This window comes from Falco peregrinus, chromosome 1, assembly GCF_023634155.1.
Source record: "Falco peregrinus isolate bFalPer1 chromosome 1, bFalPer1.pri, whole genome shotgun sequence".
NCBI classification, from domain to species: domain Eukaryota; kingdom Metazoa; phylum Chordata; class Aves; order Falconiformes; family Falconidae; genus Falco; species Falco peregrinus.
The window spans coordinates 34,413,470-34,431,903 of NC_073721.1; the positions used below are offsets into that span (position 1 = coordinate 34,413,470).

The following is an 18,434-nucleotide window of genomic DNA, read 5'->3' on the forward strand; positions in this document are numbered from 1 at the left end:
TAGCTGCTAGAATGAAAAGCTGAGCTGGGACATACCAGTTTCCCCACATCAGTGTCTGGAAATGTTCTGACTTTCAGTCTGGGGAGAGCACTGGGTCTGAGAGTTGATATGCCCGGTCTTCAGTTCTCATTTTTGAAAAGCTCTGAGTCTTGTGGATGCTATCTGGTATACCCACATGCACAGATGAGCATGGCAGCACTTCAGCATAGATAGGGAGAGACTTTTTAGACACACACACCCCCCAATAAAATGAACCATGCAGCACTGCTGTTGTACCCTTTCCCACTACATTTGACAAAGACGGAGTTTCTGGTCAAAAGGAGAGAGCAAGAGATACATGCAGACCTAGTGTCCATTGCCCTTTTCTCATCCATCCACATAGTCATGTGGCTGCGCCTGGGGGAGCTGTGGGGGGTGGATCCAAATGTCTGCTGCTATGAATATCTTGAATTTGGAGATGAGTAGTTACAACAGCAGAAACAGAGACAGCTTCCCTGGAAGAGTCAGTAGATAGAAGATCCTGCTGATGTATGAAATGTGGGTCTTCAGTCTGAATTAGGGAATGGGACCTGTGATCTTTCAGATCACAGGAGAACACCAATAATTACGGAGCTGTTGCCTTGTTTGGAGTGGGATGAGTGTGTGCCCATTCCTACTCTGGTTTATCATATAAAAATAATTGGTTTTCAAGCTGATGTGGGCTTGTAAAATCTTTGTAGGTTGAGAAAACAGATTCTCACATGTTGCCGTGTCTGAACTTGAGAAAATGACCCTGTGCACCTCTGCACAGAGTATTGTTTGCCACGGACTTGAAAGCCAGCACATACCTTCCCTATTCAACACATTAAGCAATGGAGACATAGTCCTATCACAGGACTTAAGCATCTGTTAGGGATGCAGAAGTAAAATGTATATCATTTTAACTCCCCATGTTTGAATTCTACACACACATAACTGGCAAGTATTATGAAAAGGAAAAACATCAGCTCTTCAGGCCAGTGAGAAAATTCTCTAGTGGTGAAGATTTCTAAAAACAAAGGGATTGCTTCCATGAGGAATTTAGAATGAAAAATGTGATAAGTTGCAGTCAATCATTAACATTTGTTGAACATTCTACTTACTATTGGTGTTTCGTATACTTCTGGTTCAAACATTTCATGGAAAAAGAGTGGAATAAATGGAGTAACACTAACCAGATGGTCCTGTATGTGGAATTTCTAAAGCTTTTTGTGTACTTTATGTTGAAGATAACAAATCACACAGGTCAACAGCGAGTGTCAGCTAGTGAGAAATGATTGTACATTTTAAGGAAGAAAAGCTCTTGAGGTCTTAGTTGCATTGGTGTCAGGGATTCAGTTTTGTGATTTTCACGCGGAAATGAAGATGCTTCCAAGTGAGGCATGCTGCAGAAGAAACGTTTAAAGGCAGGTTTGTTTAGATTCCAAAAACTAGGTTATCTTAGACACATTTAGGTTCAGGACATCTCTTTGCTTCTCATTTAATTATGTTTCTATTTTTTCTTTGGCATCTGCAGAGGATAAAATATAGAAATAATTAGGAATAGAGCTAGGTGATGAAAAATTAAGACTCTGCAATATTGTTTCTTTATATGCTGTTCTTAACGTTAAAAAAATCAGAAAGAAAATCTGCAGTATGTTTTGCTTTTTTGGTAAGTAGCTTCGTATGTTTTAGCATTTTGAGAGTCATATGCTTGCTAAGAATATCTGTCTGATCTGTGGCATATCTAAGTTATCCATCCCTGTAGTATCTTGTCAGGTCACTGTAGTCCTGCTGAAATATTTTGATACAGAATTTCGTCCAAATAAATAAATAGTGTATGATGGTGCCATCTATAGCCTAGACAGCTCAAGGGATTACTAATTAGTTATATAGCCTTTTACTTTAGGGATCATTACTTAAGATCAGACTCAGAATGTCACTTCTAGCCACAGGCTTGGCAAGTTGAAACAGTGGTTTCTTTCTGATCCTTGTCAATGAGGTAATGTCTAAGTCATCTAGGGCAAAGTGGAAGTAGAAACTGAATTATAATTTCATTTCTGGAATTGATTTCTCAAACTTATTTTATTGTAAAGGCACTGGGGCAACTTTTTAACTACTGTCTATCTGTTCCACAAGTACAAATGAAATCAATTTGCAGATACATTAACCAGAAAACTTTTATTAGCGCTACATCCACTAAAGCAGACGAGTGTGACACAGTTTCAAGTATATATGCCAAAGTTTGTTGCATCACAGAAAACAGCAGCAATGGGATGAGCAATTCAGAGCTAATGATCTTTCTTTCATAAGACCATCTCCTTTCTATAGCTCAATAGATAGGTCTAGATAATGATACAGGAGATGCAAAAATGGAAACGTCCTTAAAACTGATTTTTTTACCTGTGCCAGCTTCTAGCTAGGCTTCAGAGAAATGAACTATTCAGCCTTACATATGTGCAGCAGTGGTCTTTACTTCTCAGTGTGAAGTTAAAACCTCAACCATAAAAAATGCAGCTTTGGTTTACTTTCTCTTCTTCAAATCAGTCTTGAAATTAGAAATTATTATATTCCTGCAAAGGAGAACATTTTAAATTTTCTGCGAAGACTGGACCACCTTTTTGAACACAGACAGCATTTAACCTTTGAATAACTCTTCAGGCTAGCTTTGTCTCTTCTAGAAGACACTTGCTGTTAGTAGCAGAAGAAATTTCACTTCTAACACACGTACAGGGAAGCAATGTAAAGGTTTGTTCAGCATGGCATCTTCCACAGATGAAGCATCCCTAAGCATTTTGCAAAGTGGTGCCATTTTCTAGAACCAGAGGTGGAGAACAATAGAAGAGCTGTAGGCAAAGGAGGAAAGATGAGCTTCTCAGTGGAAGTAAAAGCAGATTCATATGGACTAAAGCGTGCTTTATTAATCACATTAGCACCAGTGACTGTGATGGAGGGTGGATGGAGAAGTGTAGGAGGATGGTGTTGTGTATGTGTGTGTTGTGTTATTTGTAACATGCTGAATGATGTTATATATGCTATTTCCATTGACATAAAATGCCTCGACACAATGCATTTATGGGTTTTCATTGCAATGACTTTATTTATCATACCTTAGTTGCTGAACATAAGATGAAAGCGTTGCTTTCTAATAGGTGGTAGTGCACCCTCACAGAGGCAGAAAGCTTACATCATATTTCTTAAGGCAGGGATCAGTAAACCTACTTTCTGAAGCACTGTTTGAAAGTGAAACAGAAAAGAAAACAAGTTTTCCCCTGTATTGTTTTAGGGTTTTGCAACACATTTCACTGATAATTTTAGACTAGTCGTAACGATTGGATCAAGAATTGACACATCCTCTTTTCCGTTACCTACATTCTCGAGTAATACCTTCTGTTTTGCACTTACATCTGTGTATTTATGCTTTGGTTTATGTGTGCATGCACTTGTGCAAAGGTGTGTCTCTAAAGGTGTTTAATTTTTGCTTATGAATATTAAATGTGCAGTCCTGTCTATTGTTGCATCCTTTTTTGAAATGTTTCCTTGAAATATGTGTAAAAATAGGGCAAGAGAGACCCTATTTTGTCTGTAAAATGCCTTGGTAAATGCCTGTCACATTTACCTAGTGTTATATTTAGACTGCAGCTGAAGAAACCACTAAAACAGGTATCCGAAAGCTCCTGCAAGTGATTTAGTATGAGAGTTGATGCAGAGCCAGCAGCTCTGTTACAGTTCCTGGTCACTGCCTAACGCACCAGACTCCTCTGACGTGTGACCCGTTGATGCTGGCAGCTCATATCTGCTCTGACTATTGCAGCACTGGCCTCTCCTCCCTAATTATCGCAGCCCGCACCCTCCGCACACACCACACACACAAACACACACACACACATTCCACTTTGCCTTGCCCAGGCTCGGTGCCATCACTTACAGCTGCCTCCAGTATTTTTTCCCGGTGGGAAACCCCATCAGTCCGCGGGGAGAGGACTCCGGCACGGGGTCTGCATCCTGCAGGTCTGGCTGGGCAGGAGCACAGCACGGAGGTACAAGTCTGCCGCTGAACTGTTGAAGCCCAACAGCAGCAACTCAGCTGTGGAATTGGAGAGGGTGGAAATGGACATGGGGAACAAGTTTGCTGCCCAGTTAAAAGTGAAAACACGATTTTGTTTAGTTCAGTAACTCGGTTCAGATGACTTTACAGAACGTTATAAAGTTTTGTGGTACTGCAGTCAAGAATCAGACAGCAGACATAGTATTAAATGATTATTTGCCAGGTATTTGTTTGTTTGGATTTTCTAGGGGCAGCTGACAGCCTGGAGGCTCTGCATAAACCTAGGAGTAGGGCTATCCTCTGCCCTGAAGAGCTTACCTTCTCAGCTCTGTTTCCTGATGTAGAAACCCAGTAATCCTGACTGAATATCCTGTTATTGTTCAGTAGTAAAAATTGAGATTGGGATGTTTGCAGTGTGAAATCTCTTGCTGATTTGAGCCCTGATCTTGTGAATACTTACCATTGTGTGTATTGTTATGTAGATGCATACTCCCACTGAGTACTCCAAGTTGTATACATAAATGTTTTCATAAGTCTTAGAGATCTGGTTTGGTAAGTGCAGGCACAATGTGTGTAATGTACAGTCTCAGCTGCATCTGAGATTTTGAATCTCTGCCTGGAGACAGATACAGCAAGCTTTAATGTGAAACCTCTCTAGATTAAGTTTTTAGTATTATAAGCTTGATTTATGTGTGGCAAGAACAGTTGGTCGAGATTTATTGGAAGAAAATATATCCCATCCATTAGCAAAGAATGCAATAATTAGGAAAGGAAGAGACCTGACTCAGAATGTGTGATATGACTCAGAATTGTGTCCTCGAGTCATTATGCAGACAAAAAACCTCACCACTCGCTTCAGTGCAAGTTTTGCATGTGTAACAGCTGTCACAGTCAGACCATTAATCAGCTCAACCACCACACAGGTGGAGGATGAGAAACCACCTTCTGTGCTAGAGGTTGAACATAAAAATTGTTTTTCAAGGGGTCCGTCTGTCTGTACTGCTGTAGCTGCAGCAATGCAAATCTCCAGTGTAGATCTGTTTCTCCACTGGCATAGAAGTTTTTGTGCAATTTCCTCTTTTAAGCATAAAGGAAAAAATATAGATTGCAGTTAAATGCTACAGAGACCATGATTTTGCTCTAAGCTGTGATTCTGCTGTGAAAACTATTGCAACGAAAGACACACTTGTTTTATTTTACTTGATATATTTGTGTACTATGAACTCATATCAATTGCTTACAGTTAGTTAGATAAATAAACAGGTTACTTTTGATTGTGTGTGTTAAAGTACCCCAGGTTATTTTGCTAAATGATGTCATATATCATTCCCTGCTGTGTATAATGACTATTTGTGAAAAATAGAGGGTTTTCTTTTCTCTCCTGTTCACCCCCAAACCAAAAAAGAAAAGAAAAAAATCTTACCAGAGTAAGCACATCCCTTGAAATACACACTTTCCACCTCCTCTCAGTTTGCATCATGTGATATGGCAAGACATCAAATGATACAAGGATATATAATGTGACAATAAATGAAAGATAAATTAGAGGATTTTTTTTTATAGACTGTTCCTTATTCAATTTGGATGATAAGAATTTAGTCTTAATTTCTGACATACTCATTTTATCAGCTAAATTTCCTAAATTGTATTATTACAGATAATTACCAACATATATTTATTCTTAAAACTTTATTTGTTCAATTAGAAGGTAGATTTCAGCCTTTATCTTTGTAGGTAGCTGATCCAAGACAGTTTTATGTAAATGGCTTAATTAATTGGTACCCTTCAGTTGAAACAGCAACTTACAAAGGAAGTAATCCTTTTCGAGTGGCATAAGCTGTTTAAAAAAGGCAAAAAAACCCACAATACTTTTCTCAGGCACCTTGGCACACAATTATAAGTTATTTGACAGAAGTAAATGTAATAAACTGCAAGGCTTCTTCCCAAATTATGTCTTTTCTATGTAATTAAAAAAGCATCAACCTTAAGTGCAGTGGCTCTGTAGTCTTCAAATCTACATTATTAAAAGACTTAATTATGCAAAATTACAAAACTTTTTTATAAATGGTTCAACGTGTTGGTGGTAAAGATGTGATCTGTGTGGCCTACTTACTAAGTTTACACTCTCTCTCAAGCAATTAGTTGCTTCCAAAGTGTTTGGTGCATTGCTCTCCCTTTCAGGCAATCCTTGGAAACCCCTGCCACGCAGTGCTGTTAGAGGACGTGGTGGCTGGACTTTTTCTTTCTGCCCACCTGACAGCAGCACCCATCACTCCAGGTGACCGTCCATCACCAGCACTGGTGTTGCCGCAGCTGTGCTGGCCAGGATTGCAACTGCAAACTGGTGTGCTGACATACAGTCCAGAAAGGAGGAAAGGGAGGCTGGGGTATTCTCTCTCCTCCTGCCATGCAATGAGGTCCGTTTGTTGTAGAAGCTGAGCCTTCAGGCAGCATTTTCCCCAGTTGCATACTACTCCGCAAAAGTAAGGGGTACTCCATAGTGGAATTAATTTGTAAAACCCAAAAGAGAGTTGCTGAGGTCCCATGTGCGATGGTAAATCTCTGCCTTTCCTGAGCATATCAAAATGGCCTTGATCCTGAGTGGTTAGCGTGGCACAGTGTGGACCGCTCTCTTTGTCTTATGCTTTCCCTTTGTAAGAATAGTGGGAGGAAATAATACCTGACCCTTGTAAAAGCGATCAATTCTTCATGTTGCTAATAAGGGAAATTAAAAAATGCACACTGCACTCACTTGTCTCCTCTGCTGCTTGCTGTTACACTTGTTTCTGAGCTTCATACCAAGCTGGTGAACCTGGGGGAGGAGGGAGGGATGACTGGGTGAATGAATACATGTCTAGAAATGTGGCAACTTTTCAGTAGAGATGCTCCAGTGCTGTCCTCATTATTGTCCCATTTTATTTGGCAGAGTTACTCTTTTCCCCTTAAATGTGCAAGGGTTTAATTAATACATTCCAGTTGTCAAACCCAGTTCAGCTTGATGAGCAGGAGAGTGTAGAAAAGCTAGATTATTTGTTTGCATCACTAGGCAATGGGGAAATACCTCCTCCATTGGTTTTCTTTGCAAGTAGTGACAGCAGCGTTCTGACAGAGACAAAGGGATAAAAAATGTGCTGGAAGGACTAGAAGAATTAATTTGTAATAGATAATTGGATCTGTATGGCAATGATATGAGTTTGGAGGAAACTTGAGGGAAATAGCTCTCTAGGTTTTAAGGTTTCACTCTCTTGTCAAAATAGCATCTGTGCATGCCTTATGCATTTTAAAGTTTAAAAAAGAATGTCTAGATCTCGCTTCCTTATTTAGCTGCCCCATCAATTGTCTGACAAAGGTCTGGATGTGTTTATTTCTATTACTTATTAAAACTAGAGAAATAAATTCTGCTGTTTGTTGGGAAAGTGCTATGGTATTGCTTTACTTTCCTCTCTTGCAAAAGTTAATTTTACTCTTGCGCCAGCCTCTAAGACAACTGTCTTTTGAGTTTTGCAAGCCTCATCTTTGTTGCTGACTGATCCTACAGCAGATCCTTAGAAGGGCGTAGTTCTGTGTTACAAGGGATTGCCTCGTTCAGTGGAAGTATGGGTCCATCCTGTGAGGGTACGGGATGTCACGATGGAGGCATTACTTGAGCTCGGTTTGTAGAGAGTGAGTGGTGAAATCAGAGTGCTGTGGGCATGTACTTGCAGCGATTCCAGCTGCTAAGGTGGGCTGGTGGTGTCTGTACCCATTGCAGATTTTTCATAGTTGGCAAATTTGTCCCTCAATATATCTAGGTGCAGTATCAAGCCTAGAGGTCATAAATGTAGATAACCGTGACTGGTAACAGAGTGGCTAACAGCGACAGTGCATTACTTTAGGAAAAAAAGTTTTGTTGGAGAGTGGTCAATATTGTCCCCCTCCTTTTAAAAAGGTGTTACAGGTGATCCCTGAAATTATAAACCTGGGAGGCACCTCAGTGTAAAGAAATATGGTTGAGAGAATGATTAAAGATCAAGTTATAAAGGACCTAGATGAGGATAATATGATGGGGACAAATCAGCACGATTTCTATAGCCTGTCAGATTTCTTTGAAATAGTTAACAAATAATGGATAAAGGCGAACCAGTGGATATAATTTATTTAAACTTTCAAAAGGGTTGGATAAAGTCTTTTAAAGGAGGCAATTAAGGAATCTTGCTAACAATGGGGTAGGATGTAAAGTCTTGTCATGGATTTAAAACTGATTTAAAGACTGAAAGTTAAAAGTAAGATTAAATGCTCATTTCTTATTGCTGGAAGGAGACAATAATGGCTGTTCGGGAGTGGGGCTAGGAATGGTAGACTTCAGTTTTTTAACGTATGTATTTTATCAAATTGCTATTGTGCATAGAATATAATTAGGTAGTATTCCCTAGGAAATACTGTAGGTTAGTATTAAGGATCTGTGTTATGCAGACTGTTCTAGTGCTGTCGTGCTGTCTTGAAAAGGAAAAGAAACAGGAAAACAGAGTGAACAATAGCAATAACACTTCCCCCAAAAGATGCTTCTCCACTGAAAAAACATCATCTGCTTGTTGCACCACCTAATCTAAACTAGATTAGATTTAAACTAGATATGAGGACAAAAACTAGGTGCAATTCCTGAAACACACCAGCCACCATCCAAGAACAAAATCAAATTTCTGTGTAAAATGCCCAGGGAAGTTTTGTCTAGCCTTTGGTGAACTAAGCTTATCTGCCCGTTGACTGCAGTCAGGCTTTGCTGCAGCGGATCTGTGATCTCTGCTGGTGCTGGCACCGAGGTGCTCCATGGCCAAGACAGCTCTAGCCTAAGGTAGAGCTGGGAAGGAGAGGGAGAAATTGTAGGCTAGGTGTACAAAACTAGACTGGTTCAGATCACATGGTTATGAAATAAGATTTGTGACAGAAAAGGTAAAAGAAATGTATGCAACAGAAATACGTATGCAGTTAGAGTGAACTCGTAAGCCCCAAATCCGTCATAACTCATCAGGCAAGTGGCACTGATGCCGTCCCACGCAGGTCCGTGAGGACACCTCCTGGTGCAGTGACTGAGAAAGAGATGGGAAGTTTTGCTCTGTGCTGGGTGTGTCCTTATCTTCAAGAGACTGTCTAGCCCAGATAACAGGTGTCCTCCCCCATCATCTAGCAAAGATGGAAGAATTTTCAAAACAATTAGAGATGTTGAGTAGAAAATGCCAGATGAGAAAAAATTTAAACCTGTCATTATTTAATACAGGGAGGATACGGGTGATCAATCACAGAACAAGTACTGCAACAAAGGCTGATCAGAGGCTTGCACTCGCTATGCTGAAAGTCAAAAGTCACCTGCATTTAATGGATGTGTAGAAGGAGAGGGGGTGGAGAACACTTCTCTCCCCTGGTAATAGGAATCTCTTGGCAGAGGGTATTGCTGCAGACAGCCAGTTCTTAAATCTTGTAGCAGGGTGCATTATCATGAAGAATATCATGTAACAGAGATAGCTGAGGTCTGCCTGGTACTGAATAACACCAAATAAAATCGCTCATATTAGTCACTCTATCCCCAAATTTCCACCCCTTGAATTTAGTACACTCCTGATGAGTGAGGCTATCGGGAGTGAAACCCAATGCAGTGGACTGTATTTAAACACGGTAGCAGAACGATATTTTGATGGTTAATTTCTTTGATCTTCTGTTGAATTTAAATTTGCCTACAGTGGTTTCCCAGTTTCAATTAGTACACAAAAACAAACTTTGCGTATTTTCTGAGATTATGTTCTTCATTATATGTTGCTGTAGTTTTATGTGTTGTTGCCAAGAAATCTGCTTTTGACAAATTGCACAGGAGGCATTTTGAGATTGTGATGGAGTTGATTGAGTTTTGGCCAAATCCTGTACACTTTTATCACCGAAGACTGAAATACAGATGCTTGTTACACTAAAATATATAGAATTTGCTTTGGCCCTGAAAATCTGTGTCACGTTTTAAAATAACCAATTTGGGTACAATTTGAGTTAAGTGGCAAGTAAACAATGCAAATGAAACTGTTTTGTTAGCTAGAAAGTAATTGAAAATCTGCAACTAATTATAAATTGGCAATATACAAGTCTCCAGGAAGCTGAAAGGAATACTTCGCTGATATATTGTTTAGTTATATTCAAAATTAACTTGCCCTGCACGGTTTGTGCAAGAGATTTTGTTGCTTATTGTAACTTTACTTTTAAAAATGCAACAACTTGGATTTCATAAGAAAAGAAAGTGTAATTTTTTAATCAAAGGTAACTCTTCTTATGGTATATGATTATTTTTTTTATTTCACATGGGCCTTGAGCTTCAGCTTTCCTATGTAGGTTTGATTTTCCTCACTGTTTGTCACTATTCTAAGTTTTGATTGGCACCTTCATTGTGTTTTTCAACTCATCTTCTCAACACATTTCTTGTGCATTAATGTAGCTGTACAATACCTTTGAGAAATAAGAATGTGTTGTCACATATGAGGACAAATTCTTTGCTTGTATTTGATTGAAAAAAGTATGGGATTGGCTGGAAAACATCTATTGTCAATGCCACCTAGATCGGTAACATTAGGGGCTAGTCAAAACACCCAGATAATTGTCATGTGGATTTGTGCTGCCACAATGCATGGCACGTGCAGACGTCAGGTTTTGGTTAGTAGCAGCCTTTACTGTTGTAGAATCATTATTTAATAGGACTGTGTAAATACACTATTTATTTTTTAAAAAAAAAACAAACGTAAATCAATGTATTTACTACAATTCAGTTTGACAACCCTTGATGTATATAACATCAATCAGAAAGCATTTCAGAGAATTTTGAGAAGGGAGAGGGAGGAAATACTGGCCGTAGAATGCTCTGAAATAATCCTTTATCCCAGAGCAGCAGGCCACGCTGGAAGGCTCAGTCCTGTTTGTTTTGGTCTTGTCACCAAAAGCCCCAAGAGTCTACACAACAGATAAGGGACCAAACTCTGTCCTCCTGCTAGAAACAGACATTTTCAAGCTCATCCGAACTCAGAGTTGTTCAGATAAACTGCAGAAAATGCAAAATATGACAGGCAGGTTTTGGAGGGGGGTGGGGGAGCGGGTAGCAGTGCAGTTGTATTATTCTGTGTTATTTAAATGGGCAAGCAAAAGGATTAAAAATCGCTTCCTTGATTCAGATAGTATCAACAAGAAGAGCCACAGGGAGAACTTCTGGCTTACAGTACCAGGCTGTCATCATTAAGTCATATTCACCCACTTGGTAATTGCCTTCTCTGTATAAAGCATCACACTGACACGTACTGTCCTTTAACAATCCTTGGCTCGGGGAAGTTTCAGACTTGAATTTTTCACAGCCCTGTGCCGTTTCTCCATAAACCGGTGTTAAGTGAATTGTACATTCTTCCCATGTTAAATTTTTAACATAAAGTCTCGTAGTCAACAACTAGTAGAGATACCTTTTTGAAACTTCTGAAATACCACATAGCAATGGTTCAGCGATACGGTGTGGGCTCAGACACGATGCTTGAAAAGCTGTGTAGGGGGCCAAACAAGCTGGGGAGGGGTTTCCTAGTTAGTCCTGTGCTGAGGAGGTCTGGGCAGTCTATGGTTAAAAGGAAAACGCTTCAGCCAAGGAACAGGAATAAACTTCTTTCTGCAGTAAACATTTCCAGACAGGCCAGTCTGACAGTCCTTGTGGAAGTAGCTCCATTCATGCCATTTGGGACTGCGGCGTGTAAGTACAGGTTGCAGGATGAAATCCATAAATACTAGGCTTAAAAAAGCAAATCTGCATCCAGAGCATTTTAATAAAAAGTTAGGTTGGGTCATGGGGAAGGAGGGGATAAAGCAGCGGGGGGAATGGAGAATATGAGTCATGGCATCCAGACTGAAACAAATCTTTGAGCACAAATCACAATATAAAATTTTAAGGGCTTGATCCTGCCTTTGGCTATGCTGGTATGTATTGTTACATATCCTGTAAAATCGGCTACTGTTACATGTTACGTGGTACTGTGCACCCACATAACTAAGCTCTGAGCTCTAGGTTTTTATAGTCTTTATTTTTTAAGTCCTATAAACACGGCTGGACTTGGCTTTTTAGAATGCTGAATAGATGCAGCAAGATTTTCCTATACTTCCTACCCACTTACAACCCCGAATAATTAGTGGATGTCTTGCATCTTTCGATAAAGACTTCTTAGAGGGCTGTTTGATGAATAAGGCCACACAGAATGTGTCATTGTTGCTGCTGCAGGTTTTGAGTTTATTTGTATATTACGGGTACTGTATACCACATAATAATGAAAAGCTATATGCTCCGGTCTGCTGGTTCACTACATAGTCTGTGTGATTACAGATTGTTTGAATAACAGTGGACTATTGAAATTCTATCCAGATGTGCGTGTTGCTAATTATGGGAATACCCACAAAGGCGGATTATCTCTTTTGTTACCCTTTCCAACGCATTTAAAAACAGGAAAGTGAAAAGCATGTAGGCAGCAAGTAAGAAGTAGCCGTACATGTTGGAGATGAAGACTTTTCATCAATTCCCAAGCAAAAAATTATCTTGACCTGGTAGAATGCATTTCTGGAGCGTAACCAGATGCAACTTAACGCACAGGAGAGACATCCCAAAGTGGCAGATTCTGAAACAGTCTCAAAACAAAAATGGCATCGCTTCATTCACAGCAGGGAGAGTTCGGGTAGAGAAGGGCTAACTGAGGAAACTGGTGGTGGGGAGCGGGGAACCGAGCTGTTGTCAGTTTTCTGGCATAATTATTAAAAAATATAGTAATGTGATAGGGGATTTTGGAAGGACAGGCAGGGGGAAATGTGATCTTGTCTTTCCAAAATTTCAGTAGTTTTCATTTAATGAGCTGGAGCATTGTCCAGAGGGGCCTTTAGGATGAACAGATCTCAGAGTGTGAAGGACTCGGTGTGTTTCCAGGCACCATACTGGGATGACAGTGTTTTCACATTGTCTTCCATAAGTGCCATCTCCTGGCTTTGGACAAGAGAAACATCATGTCTAATCATAAAGTGACCATCAATCACTTTGTCCCTTTGCTTTATTTCATGAGTTCCTGTGAATCGCGTAGGAGATGAAATAGAGACGGCAGAATGAGAAAATGCCAGTGGCAGAAATTCGGTGTGGGATCCAAACTGTTTGAGAAAAACATAGGAACAAATGAAAAGAAAGGGTGTTGAATGGCTTAGCTACCTGTCTCCTTAACAGCTTGTGATGAGGAGATAAGTAGTTTAGCAACCTTCACTCACATTTCTTTCTCTTTCTTTTTTTTTCTTCTTTTTTCCCCAAAAGATGGTGATTAAACTACAGAAAGTCCGTCTCTTGCAGCTTCTCTGAAAGAAAGAGTGGATATCTGAATTCAGGCTTAACCCCACTTTGTACAGTTTAATTTAAATAAAAATGATGAATTTCCTCCTGAGTGATTAATAGCCAAGTGTGGTGACATACAGGAACTATGAACTTGACCTTCTAGGTAAAGGATAACTGCTATGTTAAGTTGATTACACAATTTCCCCTGAATAAGTTGACAAGCAGTGAGCATGGTTTCCGTGACTTCTGATCTTGTAAATGCACACTTACAAGTGATTTGCCTATTCCTCTGAAGCAAGTCTTGTGTTATGTGTGACACGTGTTAAATAAATTCCAAATGGTCTAATGTGCGATCTGGAATCCCAGCTGCCGGGGTCTGTGCAAAGGGGGCTGGCCTGCCAGGGATTTGCAAAGTGTGAAATACTCTGAACTGGAATCCCCAACTTATCAGAGAAATATCACATCCTCTGAACATCTGAGAGGCTTATGAAGCAGGCTAATAATTCTCCCTCTTCCTCCTTGGACTTGTAGACTGAATTCTTCTGTGTTACATGGAGCAAATCCTGCTTTCTCTTCTGTCAGCATTTCTTTCTCCCCCAAAAACTGAGCACATCAAAGATGCTAAAACTATCCACATGGTGCACTGATAGGGCATTTATATAGATACAGATTCAGCCTGCATGCCAACTAAAACAATGCATACTTTTTTCTTTATCAAGCTTCAAAATCTACACTGGAAGACAACTCTTGGCATTCCCCTGGGCATGAAAAAAAGGAAAGGAGTATTGATGGGAAAGCAGTCCTCTCCATAAGTTTCTCCTGTGCTCCACATGCAAGATTAGCAATGATTTTCTTTATCAGAAGGTATGAGAGGATGGAACGACTGCAAAGAATCACAAGTGTCTGTGCTATGGGGTGCACACAGACTGCCTTCACTTGCTCAGCATGCAAAGTGAAAATATCAAGTGAACTGCTGGGGGAGCAGCTGCAATGCAGTGGAGAGGACTCTGCATGGCAGAGCGTGTTCCCCTGCACAGGCAGGGCGAGCAGGCTGTGGCCCCTTTGGCCACACGGTAGATCTGCCCCTGTGTAAGCACAGCAATGGAGAGTGAAGGCTGCAGGGGAAAGGCTCATACCAAGAAATCTTCGTTTACTTAAAAAGAAAAATTCCCATACTTGACTTCAAATTATTCCTTTGGATCAGGCACATGCTGAAAGCAGTTTCAGAAAACTACCTTGCCCAGTGCTCGACCTCTGCTTTCCTCAGGGATCAGTGGTTAGCACCTCTGACTCACTCAGTGGAGAAATGCGCTACAGAGTGATTTGGATTTGAAGGAAAAATGTCACACATGCTGCCTCCGTGGTTTTCCTTCACTTGGGGAAGTTTAGGCAATCTCTCCTACCTCTCCATAAAACAAGCTTCCACATCCCATGGAGATCCCTCACCATATGTGCTGCCTATGGTCCTAAAGTCGCTATGTACCTAGAAGAGCTGTCTTCCCAGAAGGGCTCTCCATCTCCAGTCTACTCCCTGTTCTTCTTTACTTCCCTTCAGGCTTCAAACAGTGCTTTGCAATAGCTGGATCAGCACCAAGTTCAGCCTGCGTCCAGCAGAGTCCCTTTAACCCATTCCTGTCTGGTTCAGCACATACCCAGTTTCCCAGGAGTTGTAAAACTCAGTAAATTGCCTCGCACCAGCAAATCCCAATCCTCTGGAATTAGGGTGTCTCCGTTCGAAATCACTGGCCAAGTTTTGTTTCTGTAGTTTCTTTTTCTGTGCTTTGGAAAGTACTTTGTCAGCAGGTTGGTGTGCTCCACCCACGGGGAGGCAGTTTAACAACCCAAAACTTGAAACGCGGGACACTCCAACCCTGGACAAGTCCCTGACCCGTGGGCTCAGAAATGAGAGGAAATTACAAATGCTACCTTTGCAGTGATGAATCATCATGGATAACTTTTTTTCCCCCCCTCTATCTCTCCATCCTTTGCACGAATAAATTTTTTTCTTAAAGGATTCAATTCAAATGTTGCCTGTCTCTTCCAGAAGGGAGGCTGATGAAAAAGAGATCATCTTTGTGTAAGGCAGCATGCAATACAGTAGCTACACTAGGCTGTCTTGTCCTTCCTCTGTGATAAGCACTACGCTGAAGTCTGCTGTCATTTGTGTGTACGTGTGAGTATCTTTCTGTAATGGAATAAGAGTGTTTGCAAAAATGGCTACTGAAGTGCCCAGCCAGTACACTTACTCCAGGAGGGTGACAGGATAAGAGAAGTGGCAGAAACAAAGATAGGAAAAGAGATTTTTGCACTAACAAGTGTGAACTGATAAGCTTGGCCTGTATGGGAAATGTAGAGAATCCTTAGTGCACTTGTCAGACCAAAATTAGCTGTGCCAATTTGTTTTCAGCAGCACTGAGCTGTGAGAACCCTTTACTTATTTTCTCATTTGTGGAAGGAAACTGCTGGCTCATTACACCCTGCGTATTCTTAGCAAACTAATTCACTTCGGCATAAATAACTTTCATGGGTGTTGAAGACTGGGACAGGAATCAAGAGGATCTGTAGAGACGGATGGGGAGGTTGTATGGAGGTTTTATTGGCCACATGGATAAGTTATGTCTGTCATCCAAACAGAGTGCCTAATCACCTCCGACATGCCATCACAACTGCAACATGCTCCGCAAGGCAAAAGGGAGGGAAGAAAATACATATTTCTTTCTCAAGTATGCACAGCTAGGAAACAGTTGTCTCATTTTTCGTCTTCCTCCAGGGTAGGTGTTAGAGCCATGTCTCGGCTGGGGAATGGTGGCTGTTTGGTTCACACAGGAGTGAAGTGTGGTGTCTGAAAGAAGAAACTTTGAAGCGCTGTTTGGCAAGTAAGCACAGCATTCTGATTAGAGTATGGGAATAGTCTGTACCTGATGCATTTTGCCTCATTAGCTTCCAGTTTTTCCAAACTGTCCAAAGTCTGTAGTAAATAAGATTGCCAAGGCTCTAGTTGTGTTTGCTTATTTAACTAATTCTTCCTTGTTGGGGACAAGGGAAGAAAAGATGACTTATGCAGTGCTGTTGACACAGAATGATAGTCTGGGTATCAGTATGGAAAAAAAAGAGAAATGCCAATGCTTAGGTGAGAATTAGAGGCTCTGTAGCCAGAAGGGGCAGTGGTATCATCACTGGGATGTCTTCTCCAGCTCCTGTGTCAGGGGAGGTTGCTTAGTTGTAAATCAGCGGAGGGTAATGAAAAGGCAAATGAAACCGGTCTGTGAGTTGATGAAAGGAAGGAGACTCAGAAAGGTTGCCACCATAGAGGACATAATAGAAATGAAGGATTAGAGATGGTGGCTGCAAAGATAATACAGAGGGAAACAAGCCTTTTGCCTGCTGAGAATCCAGCAGAAAGGAGGCCAGCCCCATGAGCTGAGTAAGTCAGACACCTTGCTTTGAATGAGAGCAGGAGGCAGTGGGGAGAAGCAGAAGGGGCGAAGATGACTCAGCAGATGGAGCAGTGGATTGTATTAGGCACATGCAAAAGAGCAAAGGGAAGAGGGAGTTCATATTAGGTTATCAGAATTAGATTCCACTGGAGGTAAGGAAATGTGATTCAAGGGGTTGGTTGTTAAATTAGAATTTCCTCACATAATTTTATCAGATCTCACATCATCAAGTCAAATCTGGTTCCATTTAAATGGATCTTAACAGATTGTCAAAACAGGCGTTGTACCTAAGGTGGCGATAGGAGCAAACAGCGTGTTCTGAGGGCAGAAAGGAACTTCAAGCTAAGCTCTGATTTCTCTTGTTTTTCAAAGGCATCCCAGGAACAGTGTTTGCCCTCAAAAGAAATTTCCCAGCCAGATTTTTGCCTTCTTTTTGGCTGGTTACATTTGTATTCCTTGTACATTCTTTGTATTCTTTTTGGTTTTGTTTTGTTTTTTTAATCTCCAGCTCTCACTTCTCAAAGCACAAGGTGACACAAAGACATCTGTATCTGCAGCAAGAGGCAGTGTGTCATTCTTGTCTTGGGGGGAGGCTGGCCATGTGGGAGATCTCTTCCACGTCACCATTTTCCTCCATCTGTGGAACTAGCAGGGTGGACTACAGGACTTTGCTGAATAGGGTCTTGGAAAAATCTAGCTGTAAACTCACAAAGCCTGGCTTTGTGTCCAGAAATGGTGTTTCCACACAGTATATCTGATTTCCATAACTGTGCACTCCGCTAAGTACCAGCCAAGGCAAGTCCATGTAACCATGTTAAATTCCTTTCTTTTCTCTTTCTTAAATCAGCCAATTTGGGTAAACCTCTAAAGAGACAAACTGACACCACTCTGACCAGAGAGCCAATGCTGATTGTTATTAATTACTTAAAACTTTTTTAAAAAAAATAAAAAAAGAGGCCAGGTCTGTGCTGCAGATTTCTATCAGCGCAGCTGTTCTGGTCAGACTGACACCTCTGAGCGAGCAAACACTACACGTGTAGATGCAATTATACCTCAAAATGGTGCTTGTTTTGCTTGTGGGGATGATTTTACTATACCACTACAAAGAGCAGATTTGCCAGTGTAAGTTTACACCGCCCCAGGAATGCTTTGTCTGTTTACTGTGCTGGTATTCCTTTATCAGTGAGGCATTTGCAGTGTAGACATGGTCTTATTTGGAGGGCTGGTTTTAATCCTGACACATGCTAAAGTGATTACACTGCTGATTGAGAACTCAATAGAAGGACTCCAACTGATTTGCTCTGGATCAGGGCCTGAAAGGAAAGGAATTATCTTGTGGTTTGAGCACAGGGGTAGGAGCTCCTTGTGTGCATCCTGGGTTTGGTACCGACTTCATTTGTCTCTGCCTCTAAAATTGGGGGTGTTAAAGGAATTTGTCTTACACAAGTTTTGTGAGACTTAGTTATTTCATGTTCCTATTCCAGGACTCAAGTAAAACATATATCCCCAAATGGATGTCCACAACCTTTTTTTTAAAAAAAAAAAGTTCAAGAAAAGTCTAGCTACTTCTGCAGCTGTCCCAATGGCACAATGCAGTGTTGCGGTGAAAGCC

At 40.9% G+C, this 18,434-nt stretch overlaps 1 protein-coding gene across 5 annotated transcripts in view; it reads left to right on the plus strand.

Annotated features, from left to right (window-relative positions):
• The window catches only part of VTI1A (vesicle transport through interaction with t-SNAREs 1A), a 274,342-nt gene that overhangs the window by 218,399 nt on the left and 37,509 nt on the right, over positions 1-18,434 (plus strand). Inside the window, exon 9 of one of the 5 annotated variants that reach the window (XM_055793666.1) lies at positions 16,156-16,246. The exons of the other annotated variants lie outside the window; for them this stretch is intronic. Coding sequence (XP_055649641.1) covers positions 16,156-16,231 — 76 coding nt within the window. The 3' untranslated portion in view covers positions 16,232-16,246. Of the gene's footprint in view, positions 1-16,155; positions 16,247-18,434 lie in introns of those variants that run through there. 5 annotated transcript variants of the gene reach the window in all.